This window comes from Martes martes (assembly GCF_963455335.1).
Source record: "Martes martes genome assembly, chromosome: 9".
Lineage (NCBI taxonomy): Eukaryota > Metazoa > Chordata > Mammalia > Carnivora > Mustelidae > Martes > Martes martes.
Genome location: NC_137896.1, coordinates 7595634 through 7611821, shown reverse-complemented (window position 1 = coordinate 7611821; position 16188 = coordinate 7595634). Strand labels below are relative to the sequence as shown.

Below are 16188 nucleotides of genomic sequence, written 5' to 3'. Positions count from 1 at the left end.
ACCCTCCCCGCTCCCCCAACCCAGGAGCCCTCCTACCTTGCCCTATGCCTCCCTTCCATCTAGCTGTGGCTGAGTTTTATCCTTTTATAATGAACTGGTCATCTAGTAAGTCAGCCGTTCTCCCGAGGTCTGTGAGCCATTCTAGCAAATGACTGAACCTGAGTGGGGCTCATGGGGATCGCTGATCTGTGCAGGAAAGCAGAGCACCCACCGCGTGTGAAAGCGGGAAGCAGTCTTAAGGGACTGAAGCTTCAGCCTGTGGGGGCTGATGTTACCTTTAGGTCAGCAGAGTCAGAACCCCATTGAGAGGGAGGACACCCAGAAGCGTCACAGAATTGCTTGGTATGGAAACCCCACACATCTGGTGTCCAACGTGGTGTGAGTAGTAGAATATAAAGAAAGGAGTTTTCCCCTAACACAGTGGGGGTTCTAAAACCTCTAGAACCAATAATAGGACTCATTTCCTCATTGCTCAGAAGAAGAAACTGAAACCCAGAAACTTACATGCAAATGACAGCAACCGTAATCATAAAATAATAATGACAGATGATACACGGAGCACTTACGATATGGCAGGCGCGGAAAGAGGTGTTTTATTAAAGCTGATACTTAAGTTGTAGGTACTATTGTTATCCCATTTCACAGACAAGGAGAATGAGGTCCAGAGAGCTTAAGTAACTTGCCTAAGGACACACAGCTGGTAGGTGGAAAGCCAGCAGGTGGATTCCAGAGTTACCCCTGACCACTTCTTCTTCTTATAGAAGTTTATATACATACCCTCTGCAAAGTAGAATCCGGCCACTTTTGATGCACTGAACTTATAGTCTTCTAATGCAGGACAAAATAAAATAGATAAGTGTATCATCCCATTTTGAAACTGGCCTTGTGTAGGGAAGATTCTGTTTCCTTGTCTACTTCACCAGTTTCTGCGGAGTTCCTAAGTGCCGGGTAATGTATCGATGGTTGATGGACAGGCTCCTTTAATCCTCTCGGGAATTGTGGGAGCAGACCCTGAGATCATGACCTAAGCAGAAGGCAGCCGCTTAACCGCCTGAGCCACCCAGGCACCCCGCAGAGCAAGGGATTTGAACCTCAGTCTGTCCCACTCCAAATGCCAACCTCTTAGTGTTTTCACTCTTTTGCTTTTGTCTTATCTGCTGGAGATCTCGCCCTCTTCCAGCGGTTATGCATACTCAGAAGCAATGGGTGCTGCTCAGAGTTGAACTATAACCCCCAGTGCCTGTGACTTCACTTGGAAACAGGATCTTTGCCAATGACCACGTTAGGATGAGGTCAGTTAGGGTGGGCACCAACCCAATGTGACTGTGTTCTTATAGAAGGGACATGCGACACGCAGACAGACGTGCACAGAGAGGACAGCATCTGGAAGCCACGGAACACCTGAGACTCCTAGGAGCTCGGACAGAGGCAGAGAACGGGTTCCTGCTTGCGACTGATGCTCAGAAGAGCTCAGAAGGTGCTCTTCTCTCCTACCTACCCACTGCCCCACTGGCTCATGGTCTGTACCTTCATTTCTGAGTCTGTGGTTTCCCTTTTTAATACAGCTGAATACAGTCCAAAGAAAAGACCTGTGACCTCCAGCACTGTGAGACAACACATTTCTGCTGTGTAAGCCGCCCCGTTTGTGACACTGTCCCAGTGGCCCCAAGACACTAACACTAATGTTTTCAAAGCGAGCCTGTGGCTTCAAACCTTGCATTTTCTTTTCACCATACACAGGATCCGCAGACCTTTCCCCACCCCCCAAGGAGCAGCGCACTTCCCCAGCGTGGCACTGACCTTCGTCATAGAATGGAATGTCACAGGTCGATATCATCACCGGTGTCCCGTTTTGACCACACTCACACTCAGGCGCCCCCTGCAACAGAATATGTGGCATTTGTAGTCAGGTGTTTGGGGAAAATTAGAACTCAAGGAAGAACCTCAAAGCCATAGGGTGCATCACCAAATTAAACTGAAAGGCTATGTTTCTGGAAACTACCCAGCTTCCCATCATGCCTCAGGGAACTGAGTAAACCATTCATCTCAGGGAGCCCCACCAACACAGGCAGGATGGACCCCATTGTGCAGTGAGACGCCCAGCTGACAGGGACACTCGTCTAATCAGTGGGGAGAGAGAATTGGACACACCGATCTCCAAGTCCCGGGAGGTTAACCACATGCCACCCTCCCGAAAACACAGTGTCGTCCTCAGCCCAGCCCTTAGTCAACAAACTTGTCAAATACAGGAAGTTCACTGTGGCTTTCCTTCTGCTCCACACCCTCTCCCTCCGTCCTCACTGTTGGAACCTCTGTTCCAATTTCCTGCCCTGATTGTTTTTATTCTTGACATTTGCTGCAGAAATTTAAGAAGCTTATATACGTATATATATATGCGTATGTACGTATGTACATATTCACACAGAAAGAAAAATGTTCCACAGAGAGAATGTCTGTTACGTAATGCTATTTTAGTAACAAGGCCATCTAAATGATACCACCAATAGCTGACACTAATTGGATATTGATTATGTGCTAAGTACTCTGCACACCGTGTCATATTTTGCGAATAGCATCGGTAGGGTAGTATCTGTGAATAAATGCCCAGAGAGAAAACCACAGTCTGATGGCACTCCTGAAGGCAGGAACCTTGTGGGAGGGACACAGAAGGCTTTTCTTTTTTTTACGTTTTTATAATGGTCTTAAGGTTTTAAAATAAGCCTGCGTTCTTGCATCGATCATTAACCCTCCTAAGAAATCACGAAAGGAATCTCCTAACCTGTGCGACTGTTTGGTCCCAAGCTCATGACCGGCATCCCCTTTGGTGCAATCCTGGGTGTGCCAATTTGATTTCTTTGGATCACAGAGTTTTTATTTTCAAGTCTTTGGGTATCAATTGCTGGTGTTTAAAAAGCAGGAGAGTTCACGAACCCTGTTTTCCAACCGCTAATGACAAACCAGACTGGGAACATCTGGTTGGTTTCTGTTGGCCAGAGCCCACCATTTGCCCATGGACCCTTGGTCTCCGGTCCCCTGAAGGTAACTGCCGCCCGCTTCCCTCCCTTCTATCACTGCCCCCTGCCAAGCCCCCAGAGGCCAGAGGCTCCCAGATGAGGAGTCACTTGGGAGCTTGAGGGACTGTTGAAGCCCCCCGCCACCCCCCCTCCCCTCCCCAGGCTGCGTCTCAGTCGCTGTCAGGTGGGACCAGGCAGCAGGAGTCTGCCTGCAAAGCTTCCCAGACAACGGACTCAGCACTCAGGCTTGACATCCACTCTGCAGGCACCGGAGTTTTGAGCCCATTTCTTCAAACCCAGCCTTCTATTCTGAGCAGGAAATCTCCATTGATATGGTTGATATTAGTTCGCAGGGGGTTGTAAACCTCCTACGGGGGCTTCCATGATCACGGACGGACGGGGCTCCAAGTCTTCAATGGAATGGATTGCAGAAGTGCAGGCTCTCGGCCACTTGGTGGTAGGAGATCTAAGGAGTGGCACTGGGGTGTCCCTGGCCTCAGCCCTCCAGCGCAGTCTCCTAAGAGAAGCGTTCCTAAACCGGTAGAGCCCCGGCCCGCTGCGCTGAAGATGCCGCCGCCGGCCCTCACTGCCACGCTCATCCTGATCTAACTGGTCTACGGTGCTACTCCGGCCAGGGATCCCAATGTGGAGCCGAGGCTGTGAGCTGCTGACCTGAACCTGGGGTTTCCGATCCTCAGCACCGCTGACATTGGGGGCCAGATCATGGCCTGTTCTGGGGGCTGCCCTGCGCACGCTGAGCAGCATCTCTGGACTCCACCCGCTAGATCAGGAGGCCTGAGCTGGGACAACCCAAAATGTCTCCAGACACTGCCCCATGCCCCTGGTGGAGCAGGGGGGCACGGTGGGGGGGGGGTGGCAGGCAAAATCACCCACAGCTGAGAACCACCTGGCGGTAGGGGCCAAACTGGCCCCATACAATGCACCTGGGAGGTCCTTGAAGACCCAGGTTGCATAGACTCCCAGCCTTGTAATTTGGGATTCGGGAAGTCTTGGGTGAGGCCTTGGAGCCTGCATCTTTAACAAGCTCCTGGATGGATGCTGGAGCTCTGAATACAACGGAGGAATCCATGGGAACAGCAGCACATCGTCAGTAATGTCTGTGTGATGAGCACCGAATAGGCCATTCACTCTGCGGTCACCGCCAAATCTAGCTGCTAGTCAGTCGCGAACGGCCCCGTGACCCTAACTACACTACCTTGTTAGTTTCTGCCTCCAGTTCATTCTCTTGGTCTTCAGTTCTTTGCGGGACACTCATTTGGTTACCCATTGTTCCTGCAACAGAGAAAAAGGGAGAAAGAGAAGGAAGAATTAAAACAAAAATCTTATTCCCGCCTATGAAACTAAGTGTCGGAAACGGACCGGTTACTGTGGGTGTATTACCACAAGCCCCAGTTAGGTCAATTGCTTGTATTTATTTTGGGGGATGAGAAAAGGTTTGGGACTCCTATTATTCAGTAAAGTTTAAGTCCAATGCAACCCCAGTTTTCAACCGCTGGGAGGAAATCGTTATCATCATGAAAAATACATTCAGTATAGATAACATTTTTTTTTTCTCTTTTAGCCCAGCACAGCTATTGTATCGAGGAAATGTTAGAATGTAGATAATTATAATAATACTTACAATTTTTAGCATTCTCTGATTGTCAAACTAAAGACCCCTTGTTAAAACTCCTCATGGCACTGGCTTTTTGTTTGTTTGCTCTTGTTTCTCATAGCACTTAGAGGTACTTGTAATGATATATTTATAATTAAATATAGAGCTCAAGTCTGGTGGGTAGGTAATAAAGTCTGGTGGGTAGGTAGTAAGTCCATCGGCTAAGGCCACTTTTGATAGTTCACCTCAGCATGGTACAGTGGTTAGGAGCACAGAGCCTGGGCAAGACAACCTGGCCTTGACCCCTCCCTCTGCTTCTCCTTGCTGTGTGTCTTTGCGCAAGTTAACGAGGCTCTCTGTGCCTCACAGGCCTGCTACACGGACTCAGTGATGAATGCTTGTGGTAGTGTGGTAAGAAAAGTGGTAAGAACAGCGTCTGGCTCGGTATAAAGAATATCTAAGTGCTTGTTAAACCAAACACATAGGATTTCACGCAATGAGCCTAAGTAAATCCATGATATAACAGAGGCCGGGTGAGGGGGCAAGAGGCAACTGTGGTAGGTAGGTAGGATGGGTGGGTCTGGGTTGAAGGAACAATGAGTCCAGACTGGGAGGGCAAAACAGAACATTCAGCTTCTGTGTCCCTTCCCCGATACGCTGTGAGCATCATGAGGCCGGGACTGTCTCTTTCCCTGCTGTTGTCTCTTCTGTTCTCAATGCGGTGTTTGATTTATCAGGTCTAATTATCAGTTAGTGGTGGGAGGAGGGGATAATCATTGATAGCTCACCCTACCACCGCCCCCCCCACAGCTAGGCATGTGCCCACATCATTACTGAGCCTCTCGAGAGCCATGTTTTAATAATAATGATAAAAGTCAACAATAATGTAGCACATCCTCAGTCCCAGCACTGAGTCCCCAAGCACGCTCCCGGAGTCGGTTTACTGAGCCCCACAGCACCCCTGTGAAACGGGTGTTGCCATCACCTTGTTCTAGATATGAGGAAGCTGAGGCCGAATCACTTTCCAAAGGTCATCCCCGTGGTGATGGCAGAGGCAAGATTCAAACAGGCCACCTGGGCTCCTGACCACTGGAATGTTCTGCATATGATTACCTCCCCTTCGAGAGGAGGGAATTAGGTTCCCAAAACTCACCCAGGAGAGACATCCGGGAAATGCAGAGTGAGGATTTGACCCAGAGGATGCCTGGTCTCAGAAGTAGGGCTCTTTCAGACATCCCAGAGACCTGCTGCCTTGAGACCTAAAAGTTTCTTTTTACACACAAATAATGTATGTTTGAGGAGCGGCGGGTTCATCAGCTCTGGGAGCTTTCAGAATACAAGCCAGCACTTTTGATTTCTGGTTGAAAGCCACCCGTGCATCTCCAAGGACTCCCATGGAGTTCTGGCCCACAGGGTATGAGGTTTCATGCCCTGGTAATCGACACACTGAGTCATCGGAAACTTCAGAGGCCAAAACAGGGTCATAGGTCTCACGAAATGCTCTCTTGGGGGAATTTGATCGATAACAGGATCTGGGGATGTTACGTGTTTTCTCATCATACCAGGTAATAAAACTGAGCACCTGCTAACATATACAGGATTTTAGTGAATCTGCAGGGCTTCCTACTTATAAAATCCATGCCATGCATAGTTACAAGAGACCACCACTTCCATCTATAAACGGGGCATCGTGCACATCGTGCACATCGCATTGAATCCTCAAGATTGGGGTGGGCGAGCAACAGCTGTGGGCCGAACCCAGCCCGCCGCCTAGTTCAGTGTGGCCGGAGAGCTAAGAACAGTTTATACGTTTACAAATGGTTAGAAAAAAAAATTGGAGGAGGAACCACAGATTGTGACACAGGAATCTTACAGGCACTCCAAATTTCCGTATCAATCAGTGGATTCTGTCCGGAGACAGCCACGCCCACTCATTCGCGTCTTGTCAACAGGGGGCTGGTTTCAGGCTACAAAGGCAGAGTTGCACAGTCCCAGCAGAGATTAGATGGTCTATAAAGCCTACGATATTCACTGTCTAGCCTTTTCCAGAATGTTTATCAATCGCTGCTGGAGATCACTCTGAGTGATACATACCTAGTTTGCAAAGAAGGGGGTTCAGGGAGCTGAGAGACAAAGTGTTGGCGGCAATTAGACTGACCAGGATTTGAACCCGCTGTGTATAAAAATTAAGATGACACCTCTGACAACCACAGGCATGACAAAATAGGAACAACAACAACAAAATTGGTGAGTGATTACAGGGGCTGAGCAGCTATTCAAAGGGCTTTACTTGTAATAAACTCGTTGACTCCTTGCAGCAAATCAGTAAGGCAGTCGTATCATTATTCCAATTTTACGGACAAGGAAACTGAGGTCAGTAGGTGAGATGCCTCGACCAAAGCCGCGCACGAGGGTAGACACGCAGATTATGTCACCACCCGAGCCCGGCTTTTTACAAAATTACAAATGAGTCACCAAGGGGTTTGCAAATTTTTCAAGTTCTTCTTATTCAACGCAGATTCAGTCCAATCTGGGGGCTACTTTCAAAAAATGTCTGAGGTCATGAAAAATCTTTGGGCTGCGAAAAGTTTGATGTGAGCAGGCAGGAGAACGTTTCCTCCCAAGGAGCTGGGGGCTCCCTTTTCCTGATAATTGAGCATTTGAAGTAGCATTTGAAGTAGCCTCTTCGCAAATTCAGGGCCCAGTGGATGGAAAGAAGGACATTGCATTCGCCTGTCTTTGGCAGGGAGAACCTGGATTCAGATAACACTGCTTCCCACCTGCATTCACAACACAGGTGTTGGGAAATTGTTCCTGCTCTCCCTTCAGATTTTGTAAAGAGGATTTACAGGGACAAACACAAAAGGTTCCTGCCACCTATTGGCCATCGTCAGTATCAGCAGAAATGAATACAGTCAGTCTCCAAGGCGAGGTCAGACTTTCTGGGAGGGCAAGGGAACAATTTCACATTTAGCAATGACGTCTTCTGTTAAAAGTTGGCTTGAGCATGGCAAGTCCTCCCCGGCTCTAAAGATAGTACAGCTAGGGGCACCTGGGTGACTCAGTGGGTTAAACCTCTGCCTTCAGCTCAGGTCATGATCCTGGTGTCCTGGGATCGAGTCCGGCATTGGAGGGTGGGGGGGGGTCCCTGCTCAGCGGGGAGCCTGCTTCTCCCTCTCTCACTCCCCCTGCTTGTGTTCCCTCTCTCGCTGTCTCTCTCTCTCTCTCTGTGTTAAATTAATTAATTAATTAATTAATTAAAAAAAAAAAGATAGTACAGCTAATAAAGCAATCATGATAATCACATCTGATGCGTAGGGAGAGCCAGCCCTGTGCCAGCCCAGTGCTGAACACTCTAGGTAAAGAGCCATGTAGCATGTAGGATAAGGATGGGAGTGATCCAGGGCAAGTTACTGAGCCTCGATGGGCCTCAGCTTCCTCTTCTGTAAAATGGGGATAACAGGGGTGCCTGGGTGGCTCAGTCAGTCAAGTGTCTGCCTTCAGTTCAGGTTATGATCTCAGGGTCCTGGGATGGACCCCCGGCATCGGGCTCCCTGCTAAGTGGAGGGTTTGCTTCTCCCTCTCTCTCGACCCCTCCTCCCCACTTATGTTCACTTTCTCTCTCTCTCTTAAATAAATAAAATCTTTAAAAATTTTTTTAAAATGGGGATGACCCTAGCACCCATCTTAAGAGGTTGTTGCAAGAATTAAATGAGTTATTCTATGCGAGGTGCAGGGAAGAGAGTGAGGCTCGCAGTGGGCTCCGCGCCCGTGGAAGCCGTAATTACAGTTGTCACCATTACATCCACGCGGATTTGCAGGCCCCCAAAGCTCTCTGATTGTGGGAATCAGCGGAGGACCCCGGCACCACCTCTGATTCCCAACATTCTCTCACCAAAAAGTCAGGTTGGAGCCCTGGATCTGTATTTTTAGTAAAGGCACAGGGCAGTCTCATAATCAGGCACATTCGGAGAGTACCATGATGGTGAGTGTCCGTCCAGGTTGTCCTGGGAAAGAACGTGTTCGGGGGCACAGGACTTTCAGGCTAAAACCAGGAAAGCACCACCCCCACCATGGGGAAACTAGGATGAGCTGAGCTCCCTATAACCCAGCTCAAGAACTCTGGGAGGCGAGGCCTCTTTACCCCCCAGTTAATGGACGGCAAAACTGAGGCTCGAGATGGTTCAGACAATTCCTTTCTGGGCTGGGGTTTTCTCCGGTGTCCAACAAATGTGAAAAATTAATCAGATCAGTTTTTCCATCAAGAAAGCTGTATTCATTTGAAAGAACAAGTTTTTTTTTTTTTGTTTGTTTGTTTGTTTTAAGATTTTACTTACTTATTTGACAGACAGAGATCACAAGTAGGCAGAGAGGGAGGCAGAGAGAGAGGAAGGGAAGCAGGCTCCCTGCCGAGCAGAGAGCCCGACTCGGGCCTCGATTCCAGGACTCTGGGATCATGACCTGAGCCAAAGGCAGAGGCTTCAACCCACTGAGCCACCCAGGCGCCCTGAAAGAACCAGTTTTTAGTTGGAAAACAAAACAGAAGAAAAACAACAAAAAAGGAAAAAAACAAAAACACATTTGAAGGTGATGCCCTTTCTTTCATGAACCAATGGTGTGAGTTGTTTTGTTTTTAATGACCTATTCTGACATTAAACACCAGCCAGGCCATATGGCGGGGCGTTTTGTTTTTGAAATTGGACTCATGTTGGAGACCTTAGCATTTTGAGAACGTGGGGTCGGCCTTTGCGACGGGTCGTTGGGATAGAAAGTCCTTTTACTTCTCCACCTCCGCTGTGTCCTTGATGCAACAATCCGTGGGTGCAGGAGACACAGGGGAGGGGACTTAAATCCCAGCTGGACCCGATCCCTCAGATTTTCCAGGGTGGAGCCCGTGGCACCAGTCCATTTTCAAGATCTCCAAGTGATCTCTGTGGCAGCCGGGTCCACTGTTTTGGACACTTCAGGGTGCGGAAGCTTCCCCTGGGCCAGGGATCTCCCCCAGATGTTGCCTAACCTGACACACACAACATAGATTCTCAGACAGGAAGTGTCTCTGCCTTCGGGCCCCATAATCATCATCAGCTCAGGCATCTGAAATGCGCCCCCCAATTTTGCCAGGGCCATCTTCGTGGGTCCTCTGTGCTGTCAGCCTGCAAATGCTGGGGAACCTGGGCCTCCAGCTGCCCTTCCCGAGAGTGGGTGTTCAGGGCGTTGGCTCCAGCCAGCCCCACTCTTCCAAGCGAGGACCATATTGCCCTCCAGGAGACATTTCTGAGGCTCACAACTCGGGGTCGGGGGCTGCTGCTGGCAGAGACCAGAGACGCTACTGAACATCGTGCAGGGCACAGGACAGCCCCCAGCAGGGAATGACCTGCCCACAAATGTGACCAGCGTGGAGGTTGAGGGATCCTGCTCTAGGGGCTGGGCTTGGTAGTTTTCTCGTTATGCTTATGGCCCAGTGTTCCCTAGTGACCTACGTTTCGGAGGAGCTGCTGGGGGTCTAGTCCCTGGTGGTGAAACAGAGTAGCCTTCTGTCGTGACTCACACCAGCTGTGGGCACAGCTTCGGCCCTCATTCTGTAGGGGTGAGGGGCGGAGGAAAGATGGCACAGGTTCATCCTCACCGCTCGCATGTGAAGATAACCAGAGTGCAGTCCGCACCGTGTTTAGTCCTGCGGTTCATGTACAGCAGCGAAGGACTGAAGATTAGCCATTATAATAGGGACCACATCAAATGTGCTGTGCCTTCAAAATCACAATACCTCGTATTTCTACAGCGCCCGATTTCTGTGCTGGACCCTGCCCTGAGTGCTGTCTTATATGGGTGTATCACGTCCTCCCAAGAACCCCACGAGGCACGCATTTATATCGTCCCAACCAAACCTGCTTGCAGGAAGCCTACGCTCCTTGCCTAAGATTGTGCTATGGACTGACCTGCTTCTCCCTCCAGATTTGCATGGTGAAGCCCTAACTGCCGCTGTGTCCCGAGACAGGGTCCTTAAGGCAGTCATTAAGGTTAGAGGAGGTTAGCGGGGTGGGGCCCCGATCTCAGAGGATTAGCGTCTTTGGAAGAGGGGACACTGAGAGAGCTTGTTCATTCTCCAACCATGTGAGGCCGCAGCGAGAGGACAGCGGAGAGAGAGAGGCAGGAAAAGAGGCCCCACCAGGATCAGAGTCTGCTACGACCTTCATCATGGACTTCCAGCCTCCAGAGGTGTGAGAAAATACGTATCTGTTGTTTAAGTCACCAAGCCTATGGCATTTTTGTTACAACGGCACGAGCTGATGAACACAGGTTATCTGTTGGTAAGTGGGTAACTCGGGCTTTAACCCTCGGCAGCCTGCTTCCGCTGCTCAAACTCTTAACTTTTTCCTTCTTACCTTCTACTGTGTCCTCTGCCATGTAAGTTATGCTCTTATTTTATTAAATGTTTCTATGTAATGTGATACACTATAGAATATAAAATATTGCGCAGCTGTCTGTGCAGTAAGAAATGAAAATCACACCCAGTCAAGGAGTGTGGTCTGATCTACAGTCAGTGCACACCTGAGGAGGGATGCGCAACCGAAGGGTCATCGGCAAACTCTGGGCAAAGATTCAGCACAAGGGCTTGGCAGTAGTCAGGTGAGAAAACGTTAGTCCTTCCTGATACTATTTATTTCTCTTATGAATGTTATGATTCCATTAGCTCTGTGGTGCGTTCCCGGGGCGAATTAGTCAGCCGGAAGTGGTCCTGGAACTCCTCCCTTCTCTTTCACACAAGTGGTTGGTGTTTAGGTCACCTCCTCGCAGTGAGAGGTTAACAATAAGCCCCCCTCCAGGGAACAGAGTCAACCCTAAACACGGGCCCTAGAGAAAGCATTTCTGAAAGCTGCCTTCCAGCAAGGAGCTAAAGGACTGTCCAGTGGGAAGGGGAGGTTCTCAAACAGTGGTGACAGGATTAGTCACCAAGTAAGCAGAAACACCTTAGATCAACGCCATGGAATGCAGGCAAGCCGTGGGTCCTCCCCACCACCCAGTTGAGGGCCGTGCCAACAAAGCCATCTGGCGCACCCAGCAGAGCAAGCTCTCTGCCCCCCGACTCCAAAGGCAAGATCAAATGAGTAAAGAGACCAGACCTGCTCTGCCAGGTCCCATGACCCTGTGTCTCCTTGCGTTCCCCAGCACAGTGCTGGGAGCGGTAGACACTCTGAGGGCCTCCAACATACGATGGTACAGGTTGCCTCCTGCACAAGGGGGCACGTGAGGACTGAAATCCATCCTTCGCTGTGCTCCCCAAGCCCTGTGCCGTGGAATGGACCATGTGGGCCCAGGAGAAGAGGTCCCCTTAGCAGAATCACACCGGGTATTTCAGGAACACTCGGTAGTTGATATCTTGCTGTGGGAACGCTCAAGTTATGTGCGTATAAATGGTGGATGTGCCTAGAAGGCTTAGAGCTTACTCTCTCACTCTTCGCGTCACCAAGCATCTTCCAGCTATTCGTGCAGCGGGTAGCATTACCTGAAGGCTCCCTCTGAGTCAGGCAGGGCCAGAGAGGCTCCCAGGTACAGAATGCAAGCAGCCATTCTCTTTCCAAGTGCAGAATCTGCACTTGGAAATGAGCGTCCCCTCCCCCAGCCCTGGATTTTGTCCTCCAGTGCCTTGCTTGCTTCACCCTAGTCCTGGCCCTGGGGCCAGGACCTTTACTTTCGTTGTCTCTGTTTTTCCTTAGAGCACCCCATGGTTCCACCACTACACAGATAAGGAAACTGAGGCGCAGGGAGGCATTCCCCTCGCCTCCAGAGTGCACATCCCGCGAGACAGGTGCGGGGCTGGTCCTGCTTTCTTTAATGGACATTGGTGAGTTAAATGTATAAACAAGAGTAACTCCCACTCCCTCCGCCTCCCCCTCCGCCCCAGATCGGAAAGCCCTGAGGAGGCAGAGCAGAGGTGGACCCTGGCTCCGGTGCATCAGGCTGTCACATCCATAACTATTCCCAGTGCCGGGCAACGGTAAGAGGAGCTGCCAACAGCGCGACCGTCAGCACGCGTCCCTCCAGCAGGGTGGAGGAGGCCCGTCCCTCAGTGTGAGCATCTGCTGTCATGGGAAACAGGCCAGGGTGGATCCCGAGGGGCCGCTGGCTCTCCAGAAGCACACGACTTGTTGGTAAAAAGAAACCCGACCATTCCCGAGTTTCAGAAACCTTGCGGAAAAAAAGAATTCTCCATGATGGGGGCCTTGGCCTTGTGTCCCTTACTCCCCCTTAAATAGAAAATGACTTTAGCGCACTCCTCTCTTGGCTTCTCTGGGGGCAAAGCAGGACATATACACCCCAGGCCTGAAGCCAGTGGTGTCCCAGCAGGCCCCCCCGTGGATGGTGGGTGAATCAGGCACTCGCCCCTCCGGCAAAATTTAAGGGGGAGCCGGAAAACTCAAGCCATCGAGACGAAGATTATATTTTTAACACAACATTTAAAAAAACACAGTAATGCTGTTACTGGACCTGTCTTTACTTAACCTGTTATTTTGTTCCCTGTGGATGTTTTGGCATTAATTTTATTTTTTTCAAATATTGCTTGAAAATATAATTTATCTTGGGGCACCCGGGTGGCTCAGTTGGTTAAGCCTCTAATTATTGATTTCAGCTCAGGTCATGGTCTCAGGGTTGTGAGACCGAGCCTTGTGTCAGGTTCCTGCTCAAGATTCTTTCTCCCTCTCTTTCTGCCCCTACCCACCTCCCCAAATATATATATATAATATATATATTATATATATATATATAATATATATATTATATATATATATATTTTATATATATATATATATGATCTATCTGGATGACTGAGTTTCTTGGTGTCTCTTAAATTCTGCACACCCGTGTGTGCCTCACTCCCTTCACTCGAATCCCAAATGGATTGGATCTCAGCTCCATTCTGGGAGACCTGGGAGACCTGGAAGTTCTCCCCACTGGCCCTGCCTCCTCTCCCAAATTGTCAGGCAGAGGTGATGATGACAATAGAAACAAAAGCCAGCGTTGACCAGTGCACAGGTATCTGCTTGGATCTCGACACTATGACTGTGCTCATTCTACAGAAGAGGAAAGGAAGCCCAGGGAGGAGAAGTAACCCGCCCGGCACGCCCAGCCAGCCCGAGGCATCTGGCCCCAGGACACCCACCCTCTCATCACCTTGACACTTCAAGGCAGGAAGGCGTTTCAGGGGGCCATGCCAACTTCTGGAGTCCTGCAGCTGGGATCTGAACCCAGCACCCACCTCGAAGGATGGCTTTGAATGTTAAATAAGGCAATTTATGTAAAGGACCAGAGTCACACAAGGAGTCCTTCGTCCCGTCTCCTCCACATCCTTAGACCATGCCCCTTGGCAGAGACTCCAAGTCAGCTTTCCTATGGGGGACTCTTGTCCTGACAATGGTCCCCAAATCCCATAGCACACCCCTTTGTCTGCTGATTTCTTACCCCAAGTCTTACACTTGAAATGGCTCTCCATCGTTCCAAGCAAATTGGAGCTATTTCTGTTGCTTCACACCTGACACCACCTACGTGGTCATACAATCTTTCTATAACCCATTTGGTACGGCTATCTTTGGATCCATTTCACAGATGATGAAACTGAGGCTCCCACACACCCAAGGCCACACGGTCAATCAGTGGCAGAGCTGGGGTTGAACCCAATCCTCGGATGCCCAGCGTCTATATGTTGCTGCCCACCACAAACAAGCCTAATCTGGAAGCTGTTACCTGTCGAGCCCCTGGCGGGAGTGTCTGCGGTCCCCTGGAGTCCCCTGGAGCTGCTCCTGCTCAGGGTGCCTTGTCTCCAGCTGGTGCGGCCCAGAGCTAGGCAGGCAGCTGAGCCCGGTTCCCTGCCCTTTGCTTCCTCCTCCGGAGCCTGCTGGCTGAACACACAGAGCAGGGCAAACACCGTCTGGGTGGGGCCGCCCTCCCCAGGGATCCTCCCATAGAAGCAGGTTCTCTTCCTGGCTGCGGGGGCTGTTCTCCCCTCTCCAATCAGAACCGAGCACCTGCTTTCTCCCGCACTAAGGCCTGCCTGGCATTCCAAGCATCCTGGCCAGTCCCCCCACCCCCTGTACCTGCTCGGGTTGACCTGGGTCGCTGAGTCCCTTCCCCAGTAACCACGGGCCATGGCCAGAGCCGGGAAAACACGTTCTGTAAGGTTTCGCAGTTCTGTCTGCCTTTCACCTTCATTTCTTCTAGAACACCACCTCCACCGCCCAGCCACCTCGTTGGAAGGAACTAGCATCTCACCCACCGCACCGCCCCCAGGCACAGAAACATCCCTCCCAGCGGGCTTTGGACGCGGGAAAGCAGGGAATCTAAGGGTGGCTTATTGTTCTGAAGACCGAGGATGGCACGGAAAAGGACATTCTTTTTCTCTGCAGGCTAGAAATTCAAGACAGCCTGCTGAATTTACTGAATTTCAGCGGCGATATTTGTTAAAGTGTCTCACAAGGACATATGTAATACAAGATGGGAGCATCAGTTAAAAATAGCAAAAGAGGTGTACCTGGGTGGCTCAGTGGGTTAAGCCACTGCCTTCGGCTCAGGTCATGATCTTAGAGTCCTGGGATCGAGCCCCGCATCGGGCTCTCTGCTCAGCGGGGAGTCTGCTTTCCCCTCTCACTCTCTGCCAGCCTCTCTGACTACTTGTGATCTCTCTCTGTGTCAAATAAATAAATAAAATCTTTAAGAAAAAATTTTAAAAATTGCAGCGGCATATTGGAAATGTAAAAAAATAACAAAAGAAGAGGGACAGTAAGAGTGAGTACATCAATGTGTGCATTCAGAATCAGAAATAAATATCCAGGTGGATTTACAGGCTTGCTGTGATGGCTTCACAGATGTGGCTTTGAGCTTCCTAACAGCCAATGCAAGGAGAGAAACATGACAAATACTATTCAGTGTTCTTGGGAAAACATGCAGGAGAAATGTGAACTAATAATTATTGTGGCTTTATTCATTAATGTGCTCACCCAAGCGCCCATTTTCGATCAACTACTTGCTGAGCACCAGGCTATATATAGCCCTGGGCTTAAACTGGGGAGGAACCGTGTCCCCGCCCCACTCTAGGCTCACTGCAATTGAACACAGAGTCCTACAAACAAACATAGAATTACAGAGTGTGATCCTCATCATGAAACAAAGCCAAGGCTGCAGAGAGAGAGAGAAACAGGGAGAGCCAGAGAAAGCCCCTTTCAGAGAGCAACATCTCAGGGACAGGCATACTATTTAAACAGATAGTGAATTCACAATCGGACACCCCACAATGAAGGCAGTAAACCCAGTTCTAGCTCAGCGCTGGATCTTTAAATCTGGAATGTAATAAACCTAATTATTAAGCATCTGCCACGCACGCACACGGGGCCAGCATCATCACAGAGGCAGTCTGCCCCAGGGGCTCATGAGCTTGGGCTCCGGGTCTGGGTTTGGATCGTGACTCTGATTGACGGGCTGTGTGATAACGAGCAGCCACTTTGCCCCCTGTCTCTGTTGGCCCCCCTCCTCTGTGAGCAACCTTGTGTTTGTTTTGTGCTTATCTTT

General features: G+C 50.0%; 1 protein-coding gene across 3 annotated transcripts in view; it reads right to left on the bottom strand.

The window, feature by feature from the left end:
* Positions 1 to 14560, bottom strand: part of BCAS1 (brain enriched myelin associated protein 1) — a 93600-nt gene extending 79040 nt beyond the window's left edge. For 2 of the 3 annotated variants that reach the window (XM_080813847.1, XM_080813846.1), the window contains exons 1-3: positions 14371 to 14527; positions 4231 to 4307; positions 1801 to 1879 (exon numbers count right to left, since the gene is read on the bottom strand). In XM_080813847.1, coding sequence (XP_080669973.1) covers positions 1801 to 1879; positions 4231 to 4302 — 151 coding nt within the window. In that variant the 5' untranslated portion in view covers positions 4303 to 4307; positions 14371 to 14527. Of the gene's footprint in view, positions 1 to 1800; positions 1880 to 4230; positions 4308 to 14370 lie in introns of all 3 variants that reach the window. The other variant, XM_080813845.1, reaches the window with a different exon arrangement.
* Positions 14561 to 16188: the final 1628 nt, after the last annotated feature.